The sequence below is a fragment of the Lissotriton helveticus genome, chromosome 4_1, assembly GCF_964261635.1.
Source record: "Lissotriton helveticus chromosome 4_1, aLisHel1.1, whole genome shotgun sequence".
Lineage (NCBI taxonomy): Eukaryota > Metazoa > Chordata > Amphibia > Caudata > Salamandridae > Lissotriton > Lissotriton helveticus.
The window spans coordinates 1,174,943,497-1,174,966,874 of NC_136063.1; the positions used below are offsets into that span (position 1 = coordinate 1,174,943,497).

Below are 23,378 nucleotides of genomic sequence, written 5' to 3' on the forward strand. Positions count from 1 at the left end.
TTTTTACTTCTTCCTCCCTTGTTTTTCCTGACCGGTGGTTGTTGGCAATAGGACTCTGGGCACTTTACTACTGGTGATCAGTGCTAAAGTGCATATGCTCTCTGTGTAAATTGTTATTGTAATTGGTTATCCATGATTGGCATATTTGTCACACCAAGAAGTCCCTAGTAAAGTGCACTGAGTGTGCCAGGGCTGGTGATACAAATGCTACTAGTGGGCCTGCAGCACTGATTGTGCCACCCACATGATTAGCCCTAAAATGGTGTCTCAGGCCTGCCACCGCAGTGCCTGTGTGCAGTCTGTGAACTGCCATGTCCTCCTGGTCAGTGCCCCCACTGGCCAGGCCTAACCCTTCCCTTTCTGTACACATTGGTCACCCCTATGGAAGCCCCAAGGTACCCTCTTGGGCAGTGTGCAGTGTATGTGAAAGGTAGAGCATGTACTTGTGCAGGTGACATGCTCTAGTAGTGAACTACAGCCATTTTCGTTTTTCACTACTGTAAGGCTCTCTTGCCCCATAGGCTATCATGGGGGATGCTGGCTACAGTGGCTAAGATAGGACATAAAAGTCTGGTATCCCTGAACTCAGAATTTAATAACACATCTTTTAGGAAAGGTTGTTTTTAAATCCTGTGTTTGAGAACAGCACTTTTAGAAAGTTGCAGTTCTCTTTTCTGACCCTTCTGTGTGCCTTAACCTGTTTGTGAATTGGCTGTCTGGTTTGAGAGTGACAAGGACTGGAAGCCCCCTGGAGCCTGGCTGAGTCAGCCCTAGGCTGAATGACGGCATCTGCATCTTGAGTGGTGGGAGGGGATAGCACCTGGGCCTGAATAGGGCTGTGCCTGCCTTCCACAATGCTGGCTCCACCTCCTGCTGGGTGGCTGATGACCCTGGCTCCCTGTTAAGAAGTCCCAGGAACAAAAGGACTTCACACCCACCTTCCCTGAACTCTGTTGAGAGGGTTCTGTCCTTCCTAGAGTGCTTGGGCTAGTTGTGGTGCCTCTGGAAGTTGTACATGTATTGGGGAGCTGGAAACCAAGCTTTTAAAGACTTTCTGCAAGTTTTGTCGCATCGCCCGCTTGCGGAGCGCATCCCCGGCAGTGCGAGGAAATTCCCGCCGCTACGAAGGCCGAGATCGTTGCAGCGCCTATTGCCGCTGCCAGAGTCATCGCATCCTTCGTTTGCGGGACGCACCAGACCGGTGCAGGAAGATTACCATCGCTGCGAGTGTCGTCGCAGAGCCTGTCGTCGCTGGGTGAGATCGTCGCACCGCTTGCTTGCGGACCGCATCACGTCGCTGTGAGTGTCGTCGTAGAGCCATTGCGTCGAGGAGCTGTGAGAGGAAGATCACCGCTGGTCCGCGCATCGTCGCCCCGGAGATCGTCGCAACTCTAAAGATCATCGCATCGTGCCTTTGCAAGCTTCTTTCAATATGGAACCTCCGCACCGGAATCCATACAAGGTCGCATCCCTCCCCATACAGACCGGAGTCACCGCATCACGCCCGCTACATCTAGTGGGGCTGTCGCATCGCCTCCCCAAGGTCTCAGGAGTGACGCATCGCTTGTTTTCCACCGCACCAGTTTCTGTTTTGGAACGTTGTCACCTTTAAAGGTACTGTTGGCTAAACGTGACGCAACTGTGAACTTTTCACTCAACTGTGGATTATTTTATCACATCTATAAGAACTCTTTTGCAACCATATTCTTGAACTGTGTATGTTGGATTTTTCTCGTTTTGGTCTTGTGTAGTTTAGATTAAATACCTCTATTGTTCTAAACTGTTGTGGAGTCAGTTTGTGGTGTTTTCACTGTTACTGTGAGTGTTGGTACAAATACTTTACACATTGCCTTTGATAAGCCTTGCCTGCTCGAGCCAAGCTACCCAGAGGGTGAGCAGAGGTTATCTAAGAGTGTTCCCTCCTTACCCTGACTAGAAGCAAGGGTCCCTATTTGGACAGTGGTACCTACATCTGCCAACTAGAGACCCCCAGTTCTAAAAGCCCCAAGATCCTATATTTGTTAAAGATCCTCCCCCAACAGCCACCCTCTAGCATGATTCATAAGATGCAGACAGAGATTCTGCAGTTCATCTGGGAGGGCCGGAAGCCACGGATGAAAAGCGCCATTAGCTTTCTCCCACCTAATGAGAGAGGGCTGGGGATTCACGATCATCAACTGCATTATCAGGCAGCGCAACTGAGCTACCTAGTGGAATGGAACCGTGCTGAATCAGAAAAGCACTAGTTATTCCAGGACACGGCAGTGGCCCAAACATCACTACAGAAGATCCCCTTCCTTAAGAAACCACACAGACCCCGGAACTTGTATCTATCCTCCATTACGCAGACTACAATGGCGGCGTGGGATCAGACAAGCACTAGACACAACTTGACAACCTTCCCTTCCCCCTGATTTCACTATTTGAAAACCCAGAGTTCGAGCCAGGGGTGCAGGAGGCCAGGTTTAGGCAGTGGTGCCGCTCAGAGTCTGAGGGGGAGCTCCTCTACCTGCGGGTTGAAGCTGAATATGGTATCCCAGAGACGGAGGGGCTAAGCTACCTACAACTCCGACACCGGCACTACAACCACAAAATAGGCCCAATGCGCAAAGACATCTCACCCAATTCGAAAAATGGCTGCTGTCTAAGTCCTAAGACAAGAAACTAATCTCAGAAATATACGCTCTGCTGAGCACGTGAAATAAGCACATATACAACATGTGACGTGACAGGTGGGAATAGGCCATAGGGACTGCACTAAGTAGTAGTAGTAGTAAAAGCTTTTATTCGACATTTTTGTCATTAAGCCAACATACATATAATACACATACTTTTTCATGAAATAGAAATTTGTTACAATGAATAAAAACTTTAAAAACATTCATATTGTACAAAAGCGCTGTTTGGACAAAGTGCAATTCAGGGCATATTCATTAATCATGGGTTTTAAGGGGGATATACATACCAGGGTATCATACTCGACCAGTTCAATCAACTTTTTTTTTTTTAATGTCTCTTTAAAACAGTTATATACAATAGTAAAAATATTAAAAGACTAATATTAAAATCAATTAATCCTAAAATGGTAATCCAAGCTTCTTTCTGATTATACAAACACCATGGAGAAACCTACTCAGACCAAACACTAATAGCCTACTGTTAGAGGATCTAAATATTCTTTCTGCCTCTTTGAATGAACGTGTCCCCATATTTTTACATAGAGGCATGATCCATTTTTTTCGAGATTTAACATATAATGGACAAAAGAAGAGGATATGAGCCTCATCTTCTTTCTGGTTTAGTACACATGAAATACAATGAGGATCTTTACTTACTCCTCCCCACCGGCAGGAATTTGATTTAATCTGTAACACTCCATATCTGAATTTGAGGAAGACAGATTTAGCCAGGGGTGGCTCAATTTCGTCCATAAAAAGTTCAAATAATGGAAGATCCTTGAATTGCAAGAATGTGGACGTTAGTTGTCCAGTGGCACGTTCATATATATGATTATTCACATAGTTCCAGTAGGCAGATTTTACCTGGATCTTACAACTATTAGGCAAGGTGATAGATACAGCTGGTGTTTCCCAGTAATGTGATAGGCCTATTACTGTAAACCAGTAAGATACATGTCTCAGCCACTTAATTGTGTTGAATGAATCTAATTCCATAATTTCCAATAAGCCTGCTCTATAGTTACTTAGTTCTGGGGTAGACCATAATCGCACCCAATAAAGCAGTGGTCGCAAAAAACACAAGAAATCAGTACGCTTTACATCAATGTCTAAGTAGAGTGACGCCAAAGGTGTTCTTAGGGGCAGTCTAAGTAGGCGTCTGAAAAACTTGTTTTCTACAACGTCAAATGTTTTTTTAGAATAAGGCCCCCAAATTTCGGCCCCATACAGGGCGGCGGATTGGGCTTTTGCTTGGAACACGTCAATCGCAGGTGTAATAGCTTTAGATATACTCCCACCATGAATCTTTAAGATGGGCAATGAATTCTGTGTAAGTGTTAACCTGCTTTTGTCGAGTTGGTTCGCCCAAGACATTCTGCTATCCAGCCTAATGCCCAGATAGTCAAAAGACTCCACATATTCAAGTTTGTTATTATTTAGGACCAAGTTCTTCTTAAAGGATTTGGAGGGATTAATTGCCATATATTTCGTTTTGGATGAATTTATTTCTAACCCCTTCATTACACAATAACTATTAAATTTATTTATTAGATTTTGCAAGCCTTTCGGAGTTTGAGATATGAGGATGGTGTCATCCGCGAATAGTAATGCAGTGACTGCCTCACTGCACTAAGTGACAAAGAATGGGAAGGGTTGTATTATAGAGCCAGACATACAGCTAATAACACAGCTCTGACAGAAACACTAACACCCCAGCGTGGATACACAAGGTCAACACTACACAGAGCGTGGACTGCTGGTGGGGTTGCGGCGTTGCGGGGGACGGGGAACACTTGTGCATGTCTTGTGGGATACCAACACTTACAGCTTTATTGGGCTCAAGTGCTAAACAACATTGACACACACTTAGATACCCAACTTCCAAGATTCCCAGCATATGTACTCCTAGAGGTACCAAACCCTCTAACATACCCCTAGAAATCTAGAAGGGGGCGCCTGATTGGACTGGCTTTGGGGGTGGCAATGCAGCACATCCTTATGCACTGGGGGACCTCGCAGATTCCACACATACAGGATGGCTCCTACGATTATGGCATATTTTAGGAATGGAAAAGATTACGCTCATGATATCTGGGCAAGGATTGGCTTTAGAGACATGTGGCAACCGTTTTTGACTCTGCTCTCACAAGAATTCCAAGAGCTCACCTTCCCCAAATACTTACGCGTGGTACGCCTGCCCGAGACGGTCACACACCTAACTCCGAAGCAGAATTAATTGACAGTACCGCTAAAATTGAACCCCAAGGGATAATGCAAAGGTGAATGGAAGGAGGGTGGTGGGAGGGTATTCTTTGGTACTGATTTGCCTGGTCGACCCTTGTTTATATATTACAACCCGCAGGTCTTTGCACAGCCACTGAAAAGCACGGTCCACAACAGGCACTATTCGTTTGTTTCTATAAAATTGAAATAAAAAGATTTGAAATATAAACACACAAAATGTGATGATCTTTCTCCAATAGAAACAGTCCTGCCAGAACAGCCAAGCCAAGTTCTGCCTGAACCGGAACACACCCAACCCAAGAATGGTTCTGCCCGGATTGGGACACGTCAGTCAGGTGCAGCTTGGTTCCAGTGGCACAGGGACCGCAGGGTCCACATGTGACCATATCCTCGGCTACTTAGGATGTTATGGCAAACACATAAAACGTGATGAGAACAATGCGTTCAGTAAGTCTAACCACTGCCAAACACTCGGGATAGCATTCCAACACATTGTTCTTTTGCTCACCATGCCACCTAAGATTACATCCAGCCATATGCAAATCCATCTTGGTCCTGCTCCAATAGCAATAGTGCACTCCAAACTGTCAAACCAGGTCATATCTGAAGAGCTTTACCTTTTTAATTTGTCCACCTCTGGGAACCTATCTAGAAAAATGCTGCCACAGTGTCCTGTGGCAATGGGATAGGATTGCAGACCATTTAGTTGCTTCAATAGCAGCAGACATTAGGGTGTTCAGCATCAGACCATGGCGTCCCATTTATGCTCCTACATTATATGTGGTGCTGTGTGATGCAGTGCATGGGGTGGAAGGATTCATGGATCTCTGTTGAACCATATCTGAAATAACTGACTCTGTTTTGACCTAGTTTAGTATAAAAGCAGGTGACATGTCAGTGGCTACAATTAGACCTCATCCAATGTAGCTAAGGTGACAGATGCAGATGCTGGATTTGTTATCTGTGTAGTACCTTCTCCTACAACTGCTTTAAGAAAGGGGCAAATCTAATTCCTCTTCTAGCCCTATGATTAAAATTGAAGAGGAAACAGGTCTTCTCTCTAGACTGGATACGAAGAGTACACTTTTGAGAAGGCCTTCCTAGAAATCTATGGTAGTCCCCAATAACATTGGAATGCAAGTCTCAAAGAGCGGGTTGTGGCCGGGCCTCATCAGGTGCTACATAGGCATCCCAGTCAACTCCTGTTGTTGAGGAAGACTGCCTTAACTGATCACTAGGCCAAGCACGTGTCCCACCTGCAGTGTACTTTCCTTCCTCTTTATCATTGTCATCATCATCACTATCATTCTAATCTTCTAAATTACAAAGAGGATTGGGATGGCGGATGCAGAGGAACAGGAATCACACTGGAGGATTGGCCTGAAGCAGTAAATGTGGTTGAAGATCTACAAGCACATATAGCAGAATTCCACAAGTACAGCAGGGATGACTTGTGGCAGGGAATTACTCGTAAAAGTCCTTGTTGTGCAAGGTTTTGAGGAGGCTCACTGGAACCTGACCCACAGCAAAGTAAGAAGGCATATTTTTGGGCCTATCATCTCCGTCATGAGGCGGAACTTGTGGTTTGTGTTAAAGGGAGTTTTCTCTGCATCCTAATCAGTGAGGATGATGCCCCCTTTCTCTGACTCATCCTTTGGTATAAAATGAATTTTCAGTTGATAAGGATCAGTGGCTCCTTGGTCACCCTCACCCCAAGGTTAGTGGTGAACTAAGAAAGCCACAACTCCATCATCATCACATAGGGCCATATGTATCAAGCAAATTCGCATTCGCAAAGGCCGAAATACGCAGAATTTTGGCCTTTGCGAATGCGAATTTGCTAAATGGAATGTATTAAGCAAAATCTGGTGCAATTTGCGATTCCTTATTTTGCAATTGCATTTAAGGAATCGCAAATTTTGCGATTCCTTAAATGCAATGTATGAAGCCAAAAAAAATTGCAAAATGTCCTTAAGGAATCGCAAATAACCACCAACTTCTAGTTGGTGGTAAGTTGCGAATTCCTTGAAAAATGGACATTTTTGCATTTTTCAAAGTGCCATGTGACTCACATACATAGGGGTGCAACAGGGTGTCCTTTGGGCACCCCTGCACCCTTGAAATGATTCTCAATTTGCGATTAGCAAATTGCGAATCGCAAATTGAGAATAACTTCCCATTCATTCCTATGGGCCTCCTGGCCCATAGAAATGAATGGGAAAGTATTCCCTAATTGCGATTCGCAATTTGCTCATCACAATTAAGGAATTTTAAGAAATCGCAAAAATAATGCGATTTTGTACATACATACCTATTTGCGATTCTCAAATAGCGATTTCTTAAAAATCGCTATTTGAGAATCGCAAATGGGTATCTTGATACATATGGCCCATAGTTCCTTACTGATGACGTAATTGGCTATTTACCTGGTTACCATTCCAGTAGTACATAATCTTTGCTATTTACCAAACAGCCTGTAAAACAGAACATTATATCTTCTGTTCATCCAGCAACAGGTTGAATATTAGAGATGATGTAGCATTTCACCAGTGGGGGGATAAATAGTGTGAAGGAATGCTTTATTTAGCCGGGCAACCCTTTACACAAAAGGAACTCCAGGTAAAGGCAGGGTGGGGGCCATCTTATATTGAGGATCAGTGGGTGTCAACTATTTGAAAGTGAGTGCATATACAAATGTACAATAGAATGCACAAATATTAAGCTAATCTTACAGATGATAAACCAGTCAAAGCAGTTTTAAATTAAAACGTTTATGTCATTTTATTACTCAAATAAAAATTGTAGGCATCAAACTTATATTTTAGGAGCTTCAGGATATGGCATGCAGATATTTTGCTCTGCAGTTTAGGAATATGTGGCTGTCTGCAAAGAATAAGGAGAATGGTTTTAAACTATGTTGCATAAATGTTTAATTCATTCATGAGAACACATTTTTTTTAATGTTCATGGACCTCCTTTTGATTATTTCTGAGGGCTGGGTTCTTTTTGGGCTATCTATGGAAGTCCTAGTGCTAGCTTTGGACTTCTTTTTAAGGAGGACTGTGCTTGCTTAGTATTTCAGACCTGACAACACAGCAGCAGTCGACATGCTGCAATAAACACGAAATGGAGAGAGATAGGTGGTGTTTAGACCTCGGAGGGAGGAATACTTATAGTAGACAATTGGTACTTGAGAGCGCAGTCTTGGGACACTTGTAGGAGGTAAATTGAGTGAGACACAGTGATGAGATTTCTGTGGAATGGGGAGGTGAAAGCAGGAGCCAGGAAAGTAATTTATCTGGGTAATTCACGGGGGAGTTCACTCATCTGCCTTTTGAATAAACACACTTTATTCATACTATTTACCTACCAGAGAGGGTGTCAGGCTTAGATGCTTATTGGTGCCATGCCATGAATGACCTCTTCAGCCACATTAACATTTCAGACACCAGCACAATGTATCCTGGGAATAATAGTTTTGATTTTTACCATGCTAAGTAGTGTTTTAGGTGTGCAAGGCTATGCCTCCACTGAAACCTAATTTCTGTTCTTGCTATAGGCCGGGTCCGGTGGCTCAGTGGACTAATGCGTCCACTGCAGGGGCCTGTGTTTGACCTAGTGATCACAGGTTCAAATCCTGGCGGGGTTCCACTCAACTTTTCATCCACCTGAGGTTGATAAACAGAGTACCATTGAGTTAGGTAACAATAAACATCTGTATTCAGTGCCAAGATACCTACGGTTGAACGTGTACTTTCAAATACACACATTATATTATGATAGTGCTGTTGCAGCAAAAGACATCTGAAAGCCAAAGAAAATAATATCTGGGTAGCAGATTTGGAGGCTGTACCTGAGTGAAGGCATTGTGGAGGGGACTAGAGACTAGGAGGGCTAGGGAAACCAAGGCCATTGGAACCAGCACCAGAAGACGTTATTCATGAGGACCAGTCAAAGAAGCACAAGATCTAAGACCAGGACTGCATGGATCAGGGGGGGCCGAAGCAGAAGGAGTTGGAACAGGCAATGTAGGGGATTAGATAAACCAAGGGAGTAAGACCAGTAGGAGGGGGAGAAGGAGGATGATGACCTATAGAAGAATAAGGGCCTGGAAGTGAACCACCAGGAGGGCTAGAATGACTAGAGCCATGAGGACCAGGACAAGAAGAACCAGGCCCAGGGAGACCTAATCCTCGAAGACCATTGTTATCAATGCCAAATAAGACCAGGGACAAATAGCTGAGGAGCAGGCAAGGAAATACAGGACTATGTGTCCTGGGACCAGGGTGAGAAGGATCAGGAGAGCCAGGAGGATTTGGAACAGAGAGCTCTGGACTCAGTGGACACGGTTCAGAAGGAACAGATGAACCAGAAGTAGAAGGAATAGAAGGTCTTGAACCATAATGACGAGGAGGGCTACGAGGGCCTGATCGCATCACTTAGGACCAGAGGGACAAGGAAGACCAGGGCCAGGAGTAGCAGACCCAGGTAGACAGACCAAAGAGGACCAGTACTAGGAGACCAATGGAAAGAAAGATCACAGATTAGAAGTTGATGACAATAGAGATCAGATCAAAGATGGCCGAAAGCAAATGGGCCAGAAACGGGAAGACCACGACCTGTAGGGACCGCGGCTAGCAGGACCAATACACCCTAGATTAGAATGTCCCAGTGGGACTAGAATCAGAGGTTCCACGAGCTTCAGGTTCAGAGGGATCCTAAACCCGAGAGACAAGGACTAAATGAACCAGGAAAACACGAAATGTGGGAAGTAGGAGGAGCAGTGCCAGAGGGATGAGGAAGACCTAAGAGGATCATTACTAGGAGAACTATGATAGAGGGGACCAGGGTGAGACTGACAAGAACAAGCTGGAACAGGCAAACCCGGAGGAGTAGGAGGACTACGAAGGGGCAGGAGGACCGGGGAACTAGGAGGGCAAGAGAAACCAAGGCTAGTGGGATCAGTGCCTGAAAATCTTATTTGTGAGGACTAGTCAAAGGAGTACCAGAATGAAGACCGTGTCTATATGGACCAGAGGCACCAGGAGCAGAAGAATTAAGAACAGGCAAACCAGAGGGCTGGATAAACCAGGGGTACAGAACCAGGAGGATTGATGGAAAATAAATGGGGGGGATGAAAAGGTCCAGGACAAGAAGTCTGTGACACATGGAACCCAGGACCCAGAGGACTGTGAGCAGGAATGTGAGGAAATGATGACCAGACAGACCAGCAAGTACAGGGCCGAAAGTTCTTAAGCTAGCATGACCTGGAGGTCAAGGAACATCAGAACTAGGAATGGCTAGAATGATCTATTCTAGGCCAGGAAAATTATTGCGGAACCAAGAGGGAAAGGAGCATGAGGGCTAGAGCCTGGAAAATCAGGACCTGATTTAACAAGACTAGAACCTGGAGAGCAATGGCCAGTAGAACCAGGAGACCAGGATCAGCAGGACAAAGACTAGGAAGACCAGGATGGCAAGTGCCACAGGCAACCACACATACCAGCTCAAGGAAGACTAAGTGGACTGAAAAGATCTTGACCAGGAGGAATAGAAACAGGGCTGAGGGTCATGAATATCAGGACCTAGGGGACCACGGCTCGGATTACCAAGTGGCGCAGAGCAATCGTTACAGGTAGAGCAGATGTAAGAAGTACATCAGCATCTAGAAGACCAAGTGCAATGGTCAGTAGTGGCTAAGAGGACCAGGATCAAAATGATCAGGCACAGTGGGACCGGAACAAAGAGAACCTGGATCAAGAGGGACGGAATAAATGGCTGCAGCACTAAGAGGACAAGGAACATATTTTGCGTGACAAGATAGAGAGTAGATATAGCTTTCCTACACAGTGGAAGTGCATTGACTGCATCCCTGTAGATGGAGGGTGGAGACTCAGAACTGGAGTGAGAAAAGTTGGGAAAAAGGAAAACCACAGAAATTCTGTGAGGTTCGTGTTACTAAAGGGCTGCTGATTAGTTCTTCTTGAATGCCGATATAGGGTAGATGGTAGGAGTTAGGCGTAGGACAGAGGTTTCTCTTGTTAAAGGTGACACATTTTTGAAGCAGGTCTACCCTTTTGCCTGTACCTGATGACTGCTCAGGAAGGCTACTTACAGCCAGCTGCCTATACCTCACACTTCATTGTGTCCTTGTTCTGGATACTCCTACTTGGGGCCAGCACTTTTGCTACTACTGTGAGAACTCTCACCTAGAACAAAGGCTGTGTCTGAGCTACAGCCAGAAAATTGTATTTGAAAGAGAATCATCCTATATCAGTCAGAAACCGTGGATTCACATCCCTTGGAAAATTAGCATAAAAGTGGATTGGTGAAATTATCAATTTGTAGGTCACAAGAAAGGAGGTAGCAAAATTTCTCTTTTAGTGTTTTATTTCTTGCAATATTTGTAATGAGGTTAATCTGTGTCTTTGATGTCTATATGCCTTTCTCTGATTTACTGGGAAAATTCATTCATATTCCAATGACATCAGTTTAATTAATTTTAGTCTGTTTCCTTTGCTTGTGACTCCTCCACGGAATACTTCCTCTGCTGTCCCGACAGAGTTGGGGCTGTTGGAGGAAGGACTATTTTTTTTTTTGTATTCCTCATATACCAATAGTGGGTATTCTAGATGGGGAATCTCCTCCTCTCCTTTTGGCTCCACGTCACGATGTTCCAACGTCAAGAATTTAGCCCCAAAATAAGAGAGGAGAAGGAAAACCCCTCTAGACTTAACTGTTTGCTTTATCCACTCCAGACCCCATAAACTGGGAAGCCCTTGGTTAGGTTGGAGACCAAGCGCCAACAGTACCCAGGTGAAATCATCGGAATACTCTCATCTGTTCCGCCAAGCCACAAGGGCCGCCCAGGTTTTATCTTCGCTAGAGCTATCACACGCTATATCAGACTCACTAGCATATATAATATATTTCAGACAGTCAGAAAAAGTAGGGGCATTCTCTGACTTCCAGGCCTTGCATATTTCCCGCCTAGCTAAAATCATTACATAAAAAATGAATTTGGTCCTCATATCGTTAAGATGATACTCTACATCCAGACCAAAAAGAATCATCCTAGGTGTAATCACAAGATGTATACCCAAAACTTCTATTATAAATTCTTCAATTTTAGACCAAAAGGGTAACAAACTTGAGCACTCTACAAACATGTGCAAATCATCAGCGGCGGAAACTTTGCAGCGTGGGCAACAATATTCAAGGCTCGTGATCTTTACCAATTTTTTCGGAGATATATAAGCTCTATACAGAGTGAACAAATGGTTCCGTTTTAGGGGAGCCGATTTCACTACTGTATTTAGCATATTAAAGGAATCTCCCCATAGGACCGATAAGTTATCACATTGCAGGCCTTCTGCTCCTCCCGACAGCTTATTAAGTTCCAGTTCTGTAACTTCATCTTTCTCATTTAAGGCCTCATACCAGAAGGAGATCTCTTTTTTCCAGCTCCCCTTTCTCTTTACCAAGTCAAACTTAGGGTTAGCTGTTGAATCCCATGATATGGTAGTCCACCAGCCAGATAGCTGGTAGTATTTGAACCTGGTGAGAGTTCCATTGGTCAGCCTGAAAAGGGAGTCCCACCCCAATAGCTGTGAGTTATCAAGTAGATCCTGCCACTGCATAATACCAGCTGCTTTGAGGGGAAGCGATAATTGGTCCCTGAGACATTCCGGTGTCCCCGGGGAGTCCCATATAGGGGCCTGAGGTGTGTAATACGGGATTCCTAGCTTTTTTCTTACGAACACCCAATTTCTCAGAGCCGCACCTAAGACCTTTAATCTAACCTTCTTATAAAATCTAGGGTCCCCAAATTTAAATAAGAAGAATTCATGTCCTAGGGGAATACCATGTAGTAATGCCTGAAATAGACGGCCCAAACAAGACGTGTCGGCTTTATCAGCCATTAGTCTGAAATGTTTAAAATGAAAAGAATGGCAATAGTGAAGTATGTCTGGCATAGCAAGTCCTCCTGTTTTCAGTTTTCTTCTCAGTTTTTTCAAGGAGATTCTGGGCGATTTTGAGTTCTAGATGAAAGATCCAATCTTTCCCTGTAATTTGGCTATATCTTTTGGACTGAATGTCAGGGGTATTGAATTAAACAAGAAAGTAACCTTCGGCAAAATAACCATCTTTACCAGGTTCACTCTCCCGAAGATGTTTAGTGACAGTCCGGACCAACGATGCAAGAGCCCACAGATGTCCTTGTAGACTCTATCCAGATTTACTTTAGATGTCTCTGAGATGTTCTGAACCAGATGTATTCCGAGATATCTCATCTGGGACTTCGTTTCGGGGAATATAACCTCCTGGTTCCACTGCATGATCTCCGTTTTTTCTTTATTAATTCCATATCCCGAAACCTCTCCAAAAGCTTCTGCTTGATCAAAAAGTCGGGGAATTGCTACCTCCGGATTGAAAGTGAACATTAAAAGATCATCCGCGTATAAAGCAAATTTTAAATCTAATTCAGTCATGGAGAAAGGTTTAATTAAAACATCAGATCTTAACTAGATAACTTAGGGTTCTATATATAAATCAAACAATAAGGGGGAGAGGGGGCACCCCTGTCTAGTGCCACGTGTTATTTGAACCCAATCTGTGAGTAAACTGTTGACAAGAAGCTTGGCCTTAGGATTAAGGTATAGTGCTTTTATAGATACTATAAAAATTGGTTGGGATACCAAATCTCGATAGTGCTTCCCACAGGTACAGCCAATTAACTTGGTTGAAGGTCTTGGCGGCGTCGATTGCTACGATAGTTAAAGGGAATTTCCGCTCTGTAGCAAAATCGATTGCAGCAATGGCCTGGAAAGTCAGCTCGTTCAGCTGCCTACCTGGCATAAAACCCATCTGATCCTCGTGGACCACAGACTTAATTACTTTGGCCAATCTCGCCGCCAGAACACCTGCAAAGATTTTATAATCAGTATTTAGCAGCGAGATTGGCCTATAGGACTCGACGATCAGGGGGTCCTTATTGGGCTTCAAAACCAGCGTGACTATGGCCTCCAACCAGGTTTGTGGAATAGGCTCACCTTCCTGATGTATTTTGTTACATAGGGACGTAAGGACAGGAACAACGATATCTGATCCTATTTGATATACTTCCACGGGGAGCCCGTCTGGGCCGGCTGCTTTTCCTTTAGCCATTTTTTTCAACTGATTGTGAATCTCCCCCTCTTTAATGGAGGAAGGACTTTGAATCTTCCATCCTGTTTAGGGTAAAACATGGCTGTAAAGAACTCGAAAAATAATGATGACCCCCGGTACCCTGGGAGAAAACCACCCAATGTAGGGGGAGGGGCATTAGCTCATTGTTTTTTAACAAAAATTTTGAACATGTTTGCCAGCCAGCCATCATGTCTGACGGTACCGTCTGTCAAACGTTTTGTGCAAAGACAAGAACCACCTTGACAATAGTTCCTGTCAATGTAGAAAGTTGTCCACAGGGCCGGCGGACATCTCTAAATTTGACAGGTGGAGGTCCCTCCGGATGGTGGGGTATTGTCCTGTGCTATCTGAATGGAGTTAACTCCGTCCCCAAAACTCTAGTTTTTCTTCTTTCTGTCATGACATTGAAATGAAGCCTCACATTTACAATGTGTTGGTGACTTCATAAGGAGCCCTACGCAACTATTCCTGTCGATAAGATCACCCTAAATATCAGATGGCACTATGTCACTGGAATATAACATTTCCAGTTCTGGCTTTGCTTTTATAAATAATTGGTTTCAGGTGCTTTAGTCAGATTTGTTTAATTGAACTGAACTTGAATGAATAATTGCAGGATGCACCGATCTGCTCTTCAAAAAGAGATGTTCTGATAACATGGTGCCTTTTGGTAATCATATATTTGGTCCTGGTACATTCCCATGGCTTTTGAAGTGTAAACAGCTTTAACCAGTCTTGCAAAAGTTCTAATTATCCTTATCATTGGCCATTTCTGCAGGTAAACGTAAAATAGTAGGAGCATTTGTAGAGCACGAGAAAGCTTTATAAAGGCCCTCTCAAGTCGCTGTGTCTTGGCTGTCAAAAAAACTTGAAACCTTCAGACATTTGTGACATTTAGACATATAAGTTAGTGTCTGCATTTAAGCCCGTTTCAACCCTAAGGGTCTCATGTGGCAAAAACACAGGGCTTCTGACCACAAAGGTGCTTATCAATATGTAGAAAACCCTTTTTATGAGTTGGAAAATTATTCTGACTTGTAAAAGGAGTTTCTGAATTGCAAATAGAAGGGTATGTATAAGGGTTCCCACCCTCACCCTTTTCAATTCGGAAAGGAATTTATTGATAGTTTGCAATTGTAATTGCTGTTGCAAATAATTTTTGAGCTAATTTGCAAAGGGTAAGGGTTGCCCTGAAGACCCCTTTCGCTGTGGGAATCATGTTGACAGCCTTAGGGGAAAGAAAGTTTCCAAAACAGACATCTTTTTTTGTTTTTCCAAATCAGCACTGATTCCTTTAAGGAACACAGGCTGCTATGAAAAAAAAACATTTTCAGTTTGAGAATTTTGTCATAGGGAAGGTGGTGTACTGTCCCTTGCAGGCCACCATCCCTGTGATTACAGTCAATCACAGTGTTGCAAATTGGGCAACTCGGTAATGAATAATAATTAGACAGTTCATTCTTCAACCCCCTGTGATTCAATATTTTGATAACCGACCAGACAGTATATAGGTCGGATTGCAAAATACTATTCTATTTGCAATAGGTATGAGCAGAATTTTCAACTACGTTTTGGCATAATAACACAAAAATTAAGCTGTTTACTGAGCTGGCAGGTAAATATGAAGTTCCTCTATTATTTGCATGGTTACTGGGCAAGTTGTGCATACTGTCTGCTGTTTAACTACTCACCAGGGGAATAATGAAGTTTCTTTTCTGTTTACAAGGCCACCAGCCAAACGGTGCCTCATATCTCTTATTTAGCCAGCAGATAAATATTGAAATGTCTTTGCTATTTCCAGGCTACTGGTCAAATATTATATAATTTCTGCAATTTACGAGCAGCCATGTAAATAAGTATGTTTATTTGCATGACTGCTAATCAAATTGTACGGAATAACTGCTGTTTTGCCAGCAGCCAGGTAATGAGTAAAGTTTTTTGTGGTTGGCTAGATTGTCTGCCTAAATAGTGCATAAACTTCTGCTATTTAGTAAGTGGCCAAGTAAATAGTGAACTTTCCTTGTTATTGGCACGGCTGCCGGACGAAAGGTGCATAACCTGTACTATTTAGCCAGTGGCCAGGTAAATAGTCATTTTTTCTGCTATTATCTGCAATAAACAGTGCACAACCACTACTCTTTTACCAGCAGCTGGGTAAACAGTGAAGTGTCTTTCTATTTTCTGTAGTTCTCACTGCACAATGCACCCCAGCACTCAGCAGCAAATAGAAGGCTGTTGAGAGGGTAAGAGTGAACTGTAATGTCCTTGATGGTCATTGGTTCTGCGAACCGAGTTCATGGTGGTGGGCAACAACCCTGCCAGGTGAATGGAGCTCAGTTGGCAACATTTTATGGCCGAGCATCCTACACCTAAAGTGGAGGTCAAGAGTCTAGGCTTCTGACTGTACAACAAGCTCGCAATGGCAACACAGGCAAAAAAAACCTAGTGCCAACATGTCTTGGCCTGCTCGGGCCTTTGAGAAAGCTATTGAGATGGCTACCTGAACCATCACACAGAGTGGTGGTGCAAGGTTTAGTCCTCTCACGACTTGACTATAGGAACTCCCTATACTTGGGAAGCTCCAAGAGAGTCATTAAAAGGCTCCAAGTCACTCAGAATGCTGCAGCCCATATATTATTGAAAATTGCCAAACACCAATTGGTGACCACACCTTTGGCAAACCTGCACTGGTTTCCAGTATTTAAAAAAAAACATTTTTTTAATTCTATGCATCGCTCACCGAGCCATGTATAAGAAGGGTCCGAAGCTGATCCAAAGACTACAAACAGCCCATGATCCAACAAATACGCTGCTCTCCACCAACCAGCAACTGTTTGCTATACCAAGGATAAAGAGAACAAGGAGGGGAGGATACTCATTTGCATTTCTGACCCCTAAGCTCTGGAATTCCATCCCACCGCAAATACGGAAAACAGAGTCAGACCTAAGATTTAGAAAACTGTACAAAAAACGCCCTATTCAACTAAAGTGGTGGACTGAAATGTCACCTGTAGGCTGCCTTAGCACACCGGCAGTCCGTATCGGTGGCCATGCGCTCTACAAATACCCATGAATAAAACAGAATGTCACTTCTGCTACTCCTACAATTCTGGTGAGAAAGTCAATGTGAATATCATTATATCGTTCATTTGACTGAATCCAGGAAGGACAAGCTTGATTAAGAGGTCACAGTTCCGCGAAGACCGCCTGTGGAGGCATGGAAGAAGGGGACAGCCAATGAGGAGATCTGAACAAAGGGTGTCTTGGCAGGAATTTGTGTGTAATGAGGCAGCGACCAGAATATCAGGATGCACTTGGGGTCTTGAGGATAAATGTGTGAGGGATAAGCAACAGACATGCTCTGTGTCTGCTAACCAGACGCAGGCATTGTGCGCAGTGCGCTAACCTGTGTGTGAGTGGCATGGCCTCAAGATGCACTAATGGGTGATGAGAAAAGCTGTGATGGGACACTTGCCTTAAATATTAAAGATTACGTGCCTGTCTAGAAATTCAGTAATGGATAACGGTAGATACTTGTAGTTTAACATGATTTATTCTTTTGTTTTTACCATTTTGCAGACTAATATGAATGTACATTAACGCATTCCCACGGAATATACACGATGCTTGAAGAATATGCTTAGACATGTTCTCATATTAGAAATATAATATATACAAATACTACATTAGCATTATGCAATTATGCTATGTAAGAAAGAGCATTGCAGGGAGTAATTTTGTTTGCAGATACAGTGCGTAACCCTATGAGAAACGATGTGAACCTAACTCCTCCTTCACAGCTACTTCTCTTTCATGAAAACCGTTGCACAAAAGGGGGCGAATAAAGTAAGGAAACTGAGACAAGCTAGGAAATATTGACTGGAAAATACCTTAGAACTCCATAGAATCAGCCGGCATAAATCCCCCCCAAATACTTTATTTAGTAATTAAGAAGGTATCAGACACATTAATTATAAATCAATCGAATGCAGCTTAAAGTAGAGAGTACGACCAACAATATTCATACCTTGACCTGAGCACGAAGCTGCGTCACAAGAGGCCAGGCCGCAAACGCAGCCAGCCCCACAGTCAGCGTCGCGCGGTAAAAGAAGCTGAGGACCTGCACGTGCGTTCCGCCGTGACATAGCATGGGATGGTTGGGTGAACAAAGGGAAAAGAAGAAGAAAACAAAAGTTAACAATAGGCTCCCTTGTGTGCTCGGCACAGATTACACGCTGGCCCCAAGAATGTTTACTCACAAGGATTTCAACTCCCAGAGCAAGCAGGAGCAATAACGCCATCGAATTAAGCAGGGGAACGTTCTGCATGCACTTGACGAGGTCCCAAATAAGCCTCGACCTAGAAAGTTGAAAAGAGACCATCACGTGCCGAAACATGTACAACAGTGGATTAAAACATGAGCAGTCATTTCCTGTCACATTTAGGACAATCTAGTCATTTGTCTCTCTGCTTCTGCCATGTTAGAATTCTCATTATATTAAACTGATTCCTAAAATGACAAAGACAATCAACGAATCAAGCAATGCAAAAAAACCTATTTTATTTCAAAACAAGAAATGAAATGCTTTAAACTACAACGTATTGAAAATATACCTTCCTACTGCCAGTCCTAGAAGTGTGCTCTGGCAGGCAAGCCATAAATTACACGTCGAGTGGCCATTCCGGTATTTACAAAGCAAAACTGAGGGACTGAGCATGCTTTCGGGACAGATCCAGTCCTGGAAGGTGGCTTGAGTCTGCAGCACCACTTTTCATACAGGCACATGCATTATTTCCTCCTATCGCAAAAATAATACCCCTGTGTATGTATGGTGTTAGAGCCGAAAAACTAGAATATTTCATGGGATTCTCTTCCGAATTGCCTATAATACACACGGTTTGTTCACCCATATAATTAGATAATAGTGCTACAAGATGTATTGTTTTGCCACTTTTAAACGAAATGCATTGGGGAGCAAATAGTACTCAAAGAGAAAGACAGCCACACACAGAGATGCACATACACAACTTCGTAGATAACTAAGACCCAAGCACGCATACAGGTCAATATATAAATGAATGGGTTGGTCGATGGAAAAATGATGAAAAAGGTTAAAGTGGCGTTAAAGTTAGGAATAGTAATAATATCTTACTATCCTACTTTACAATACAAATATCTTAGAAATTCACTGGGAAAAAAAACACAGGCTGAAGGGACGTGGTATAGTTACATTAGGGGACCCATCCACTAGGGCCAATTTCATTATTTTGGGAATGGGGCTTGGGCCCCCCTCACCAAGCCTTGTTAGGGCCATGGGGAACCCATACTCCTAGGTTGAAGTGTTTTTGGGGGGGTTCAGGGGCCACGAGTCCCCATCCCCAGGGCCAAATCATTTTTTGTGGGAGGTTGGTCATTGGGCCAACCCTCCCAGAGTCATCCAGTTGCCCGAGTACCCGGGTACGTCTTTTGAGCACCGCATCCACCAGAACACTGCTGTTCCCTGGCCACAAAAGCTCTGGCAGCAAAAACCTCAACTCCCTGCCTGCGATCCTGCGGTAAGGGAACATGAAACAAAATGCTGGACCCAGGTAGATCCCCCTAGTACCCCTCACCACGCCAACGAGGTTAAGGTAAACCTTTCTGAAACTGATGGCTAGTATACCGTTGGAGACCTTAAGAGAAGTGACCGAGATCCTGATACCAACATGGGCAAGAACCAGATGTATTGATGATTAACGTCTTCAAATGACTCATAGGAAGATTACGTGCATTAACTAAGGTCAAAACTGAACAAAACAAGCTTGCTTTTTATATGAAAGGTTTTATCCATACATAACAAGTACAGTTGCAAGAACATTGAAAAGTCCTGATGAAGTCTCTGGGAAGAGACGAACCGCGTTGGCTACATTGGTTGTATTGGTGACAAAATTAATAAAGGATTTTGAAGAAAGATTTTTAAACAAATACAATCATTTTTTAAGGAATATATAGTGACTGCTGATCATTTATGTTAAAAAAAAAAGCATCAAATTTATTAGCAAACCAAAAAAATCTATTTACTATGGCAACGTGGTTGTAACTATAACTATTCAACAACAAAAGAGGGACTAATGGTGCAAAGAAGAAGTGAAATTTGCAACCACGATTAGGGTGTGTGTCTACGTGATGGAAAAAACCTCTGTTTTTAAAAGAACCCTCACTCACCAACCCAGTTGGTGACATGCTTCATCATCGGGTTCCCACCAGGGAGACCGAGTGTCTCCCCGGTGTGCTACAACACCTGAGTTACAGCGGAGCGGTTTTTTTCCGGACTGTGTGATAGTAAATAAAGTGGGTGAATGTATTTAAAAGATGGCAGACTGCTCCCAAAAGTAATTTTAATGAAAGAACAGAATGCGATAGTTAAAATCAAGTGAGGCGGACACGTGTTGGTTATAAAATGGAACTAGCTGTATCCTAGGTTAGTTGTGAAAAATGGTCGACATGTTTCTGCTTGGTACTGCTTAATTCAGCAAAGCTTTCATCAGGACCAAAAGGGCAGCCCCCCCGGCAGTATACACACGCTAAGGCTAGGTAAAAACTCACGATTTCTACCCATGGGCGCTCCCGGAATTTCCAAGGGCCCTAATCTTAAAGAGAAATAACAGACATCAAGGCATTCGAGGTGGACATTTAATACTCTTTAATAAATGTGCCGAGGTATATATCCATCCGTAACACAATGATTATGTGTCACCTGTTACACACCCATCCCACACCAGTGACCGTACATTTTGTGACACTGGTAAGAAGGAATCTCTGTACAGTATTCCTACCAAAAGTTTTATCACACTTAGAAATAGTGCGGGGAATTGTTACTTTCTTTTATGAGCGTCCTCACGTGACACACGAGTATAATCATCCCATGTCCTTAATCATGAAGTGCACGCTCGGTTAGTGCTGTCCCCATTTATTAAAAGCATGAATTGACTGTCACGCTACACACTCCTCTAACAAAGAGGTGTGTGCACCGCAGCACGTAAGTAACTTGGTATACATATAAGCGGCTTAGGTGAAGACTGAAATGGCTTCACGCCATGGGATCCGTGGTGGGGGTTATGCTCACTATAACTACTCAGTGGTGACCGCCATTGGGTAATGTGGATGGATGGAAATATATATATATATATATCCGCTAGCAGTATCCCTGTGCATGTACGCACAAAACAGGACCACGGACTCCGTCTATACCTGTTGCCAATATTCGTGCTTTATTTTTAAAAAGGGAAGGGTGTATGTATGTGTGTGTGTGTGTGTGTGTGTGTGTGTGTGTATATATATATATATATATATATTCACTGAAAAAACCATAGGTTATAGACCATATATAGTTAGGAATTAGCATTTAAAAAACCTTATTTTACTCACACAAAACCATTGAAATTCCATATATAGTTAGTTGCACTAACTATATATTGCGCACCCGCAATCCACTGCTGATCATGTCACATATTACATCATTCATGACATGGTCAGTGACATCACTGATGACATCACTGATGACATCTCAAATGACATCACTGATGACATCACTGATGACATCATCCAGTGACTGTGTGTTTCTGTAAAGTTTAAATATGTTTTAGATATTGAAGAATGAGTAGATGTATAACTGTCTGGACGAAGGATTTAGTAGGTGCATGACTGAATGTATGAGTGAGTGATTAAATGTGTCTCACTGAGTGCATGGGTTAGTGACTAAACTGTCTTAATTTGTGCATCATTATGTCTGTTGTTCTGTAAACTACTGCATGTGTTGATCAGTAGCTATATGATTAACTATATGGGTTATTGATTGATTGTCCAAGTATTTGTATGGGAGACTGTGTGTGTGTGTGGCTGGCTGGGAGGTGTGTGACTCTGTGCAGATCAATGTGTACTTGTATCAATGATTGTATAAGAAAGTAAGTATGTGTTACTATATGTTTGAAAATGTAAGGTGCTCTATGTTTAACTGTATAGACAAGAAAATGGAAGTGTGATTGATTCTTTACAGGACTGACTAGGTGTGTGAGTAACTCCATGGATGAGTGGCAGAGTGTGAGTGTCTGTATAGGTGTATGAGTGCATATGATAGTGTTGTAAAGATGAGTGATTGTATGTATGAATGATTGTATGGGTGAATGAGTGAATGTGTGTGTAGACGTAGGAATCAGTGAGTACGTATGTAGTAACTAGTATTGGTGTGTCAATGGTTTCAAAAATTATACTCTGTATTTAACACTGGGTGAAACAGAGGTTATATTAAAATGTGAGGAGATGCATTGTATTGTCACATGAATGATATCATCAGTGATGTGGTCATTGATGTCAAATGAGATGTCATCAGTGATGTCATCAGTGATGTCATTTGAGATGTCATCAGTGATGTCATCAGTGATGTCACTGACCATGTCATGAATGATGTAATATGTGACATGATCAGCAGTGGATTGCGGGTGCGCAATATATAGTTAGTGCAACTAACTATATATGGAATTTCAATGGTTTTGTGTGAGTAAAATAAGGTTTTTTAAATGCTAATTCCTAACTATATATGGTCTATAACCTATGGTTTTTTCAGTGAATTTTCAAGGTTTTGTAAATGCTAATTCCTAACTATATATGGTCTATAACCTATGGTTTTTTCAGTGAATTTCAATGGTTTTTTAATAGCAAATATCATAAGCTGTCGAATGTCAAGTACGTGGTAAGTGAAAACATTTTCGTGTTTATGCACACTGATCTGCTTTGAATGGTGCCCCCCCCCCTCATTTCTATTAGGAGTACTCTCTCTTTGCAGATAGTGAAAGGTAGTTAACGCAGGCCTTTGCCCCCGTTGTAATCCGTCGTGCCTGCTTCTCTCTCCATTTGATTGATTGTTATCCAAGTATTTACTGTTTTAGAATTAGTTCTCTTTGGTTCATTCTCTATTTACAAACAAACACAGAGTCGCAATACTCTGTTTAGTCTTTGCAGATAACGAAAAATCGTGTAAAAAAAAAAGAAAAGGAATCGAGCAAAATCAGTAGGCCACTAATGGGATCTCTTTTTGACCTCGCTAAAATAGAAACATTAGGAACAACCCCTCATGACAAATACAAAACTAGTGAGATGAACTGAACTCCACACAATGATGGCTGCAAAACAGCTCGGCTCCGCCACCCACCCCGCCCAAAATAACGATAAAGAGCGGCTGCCATGATTGGTTGCGGAATGGCCACAACGGAGCTACGAAATGGTGCTGC

At 43.0% G+C, this 23,378-nt stretch overlaps 1 protein-coding gene across 2 annotated transcripts in view; it reads right to left on the reverse strand.

Annotated features, from left to right (window-relative positions):
- The window catches only part of PIGN (phosphatidylinositol glycan anchor biosynthesis class N), a 1,090,233-nt gene that overhangs the window by 556,409 nt on the left and 510,446 nt on the right, over positions 1-23,378 (reverse strand). For both annotated transcript variants that reach the window (XM_078687755.1, XM_078687756.1), the window contains 2 exons: positions 18,371-18,470; positions 18,139-18,231 (listed from right to left, as the gene is read on the reverse strand). In XM_078687755.1, coding sequence (XP_078543881.1) covers positions 18,139-18,231; positions 18,371-18,470 — 193 coding nt within the window. The remainder of the gene's footprint in view (positions 1-18,138; positions 18,232-18,370; positions 18,471-23,378) is intronic.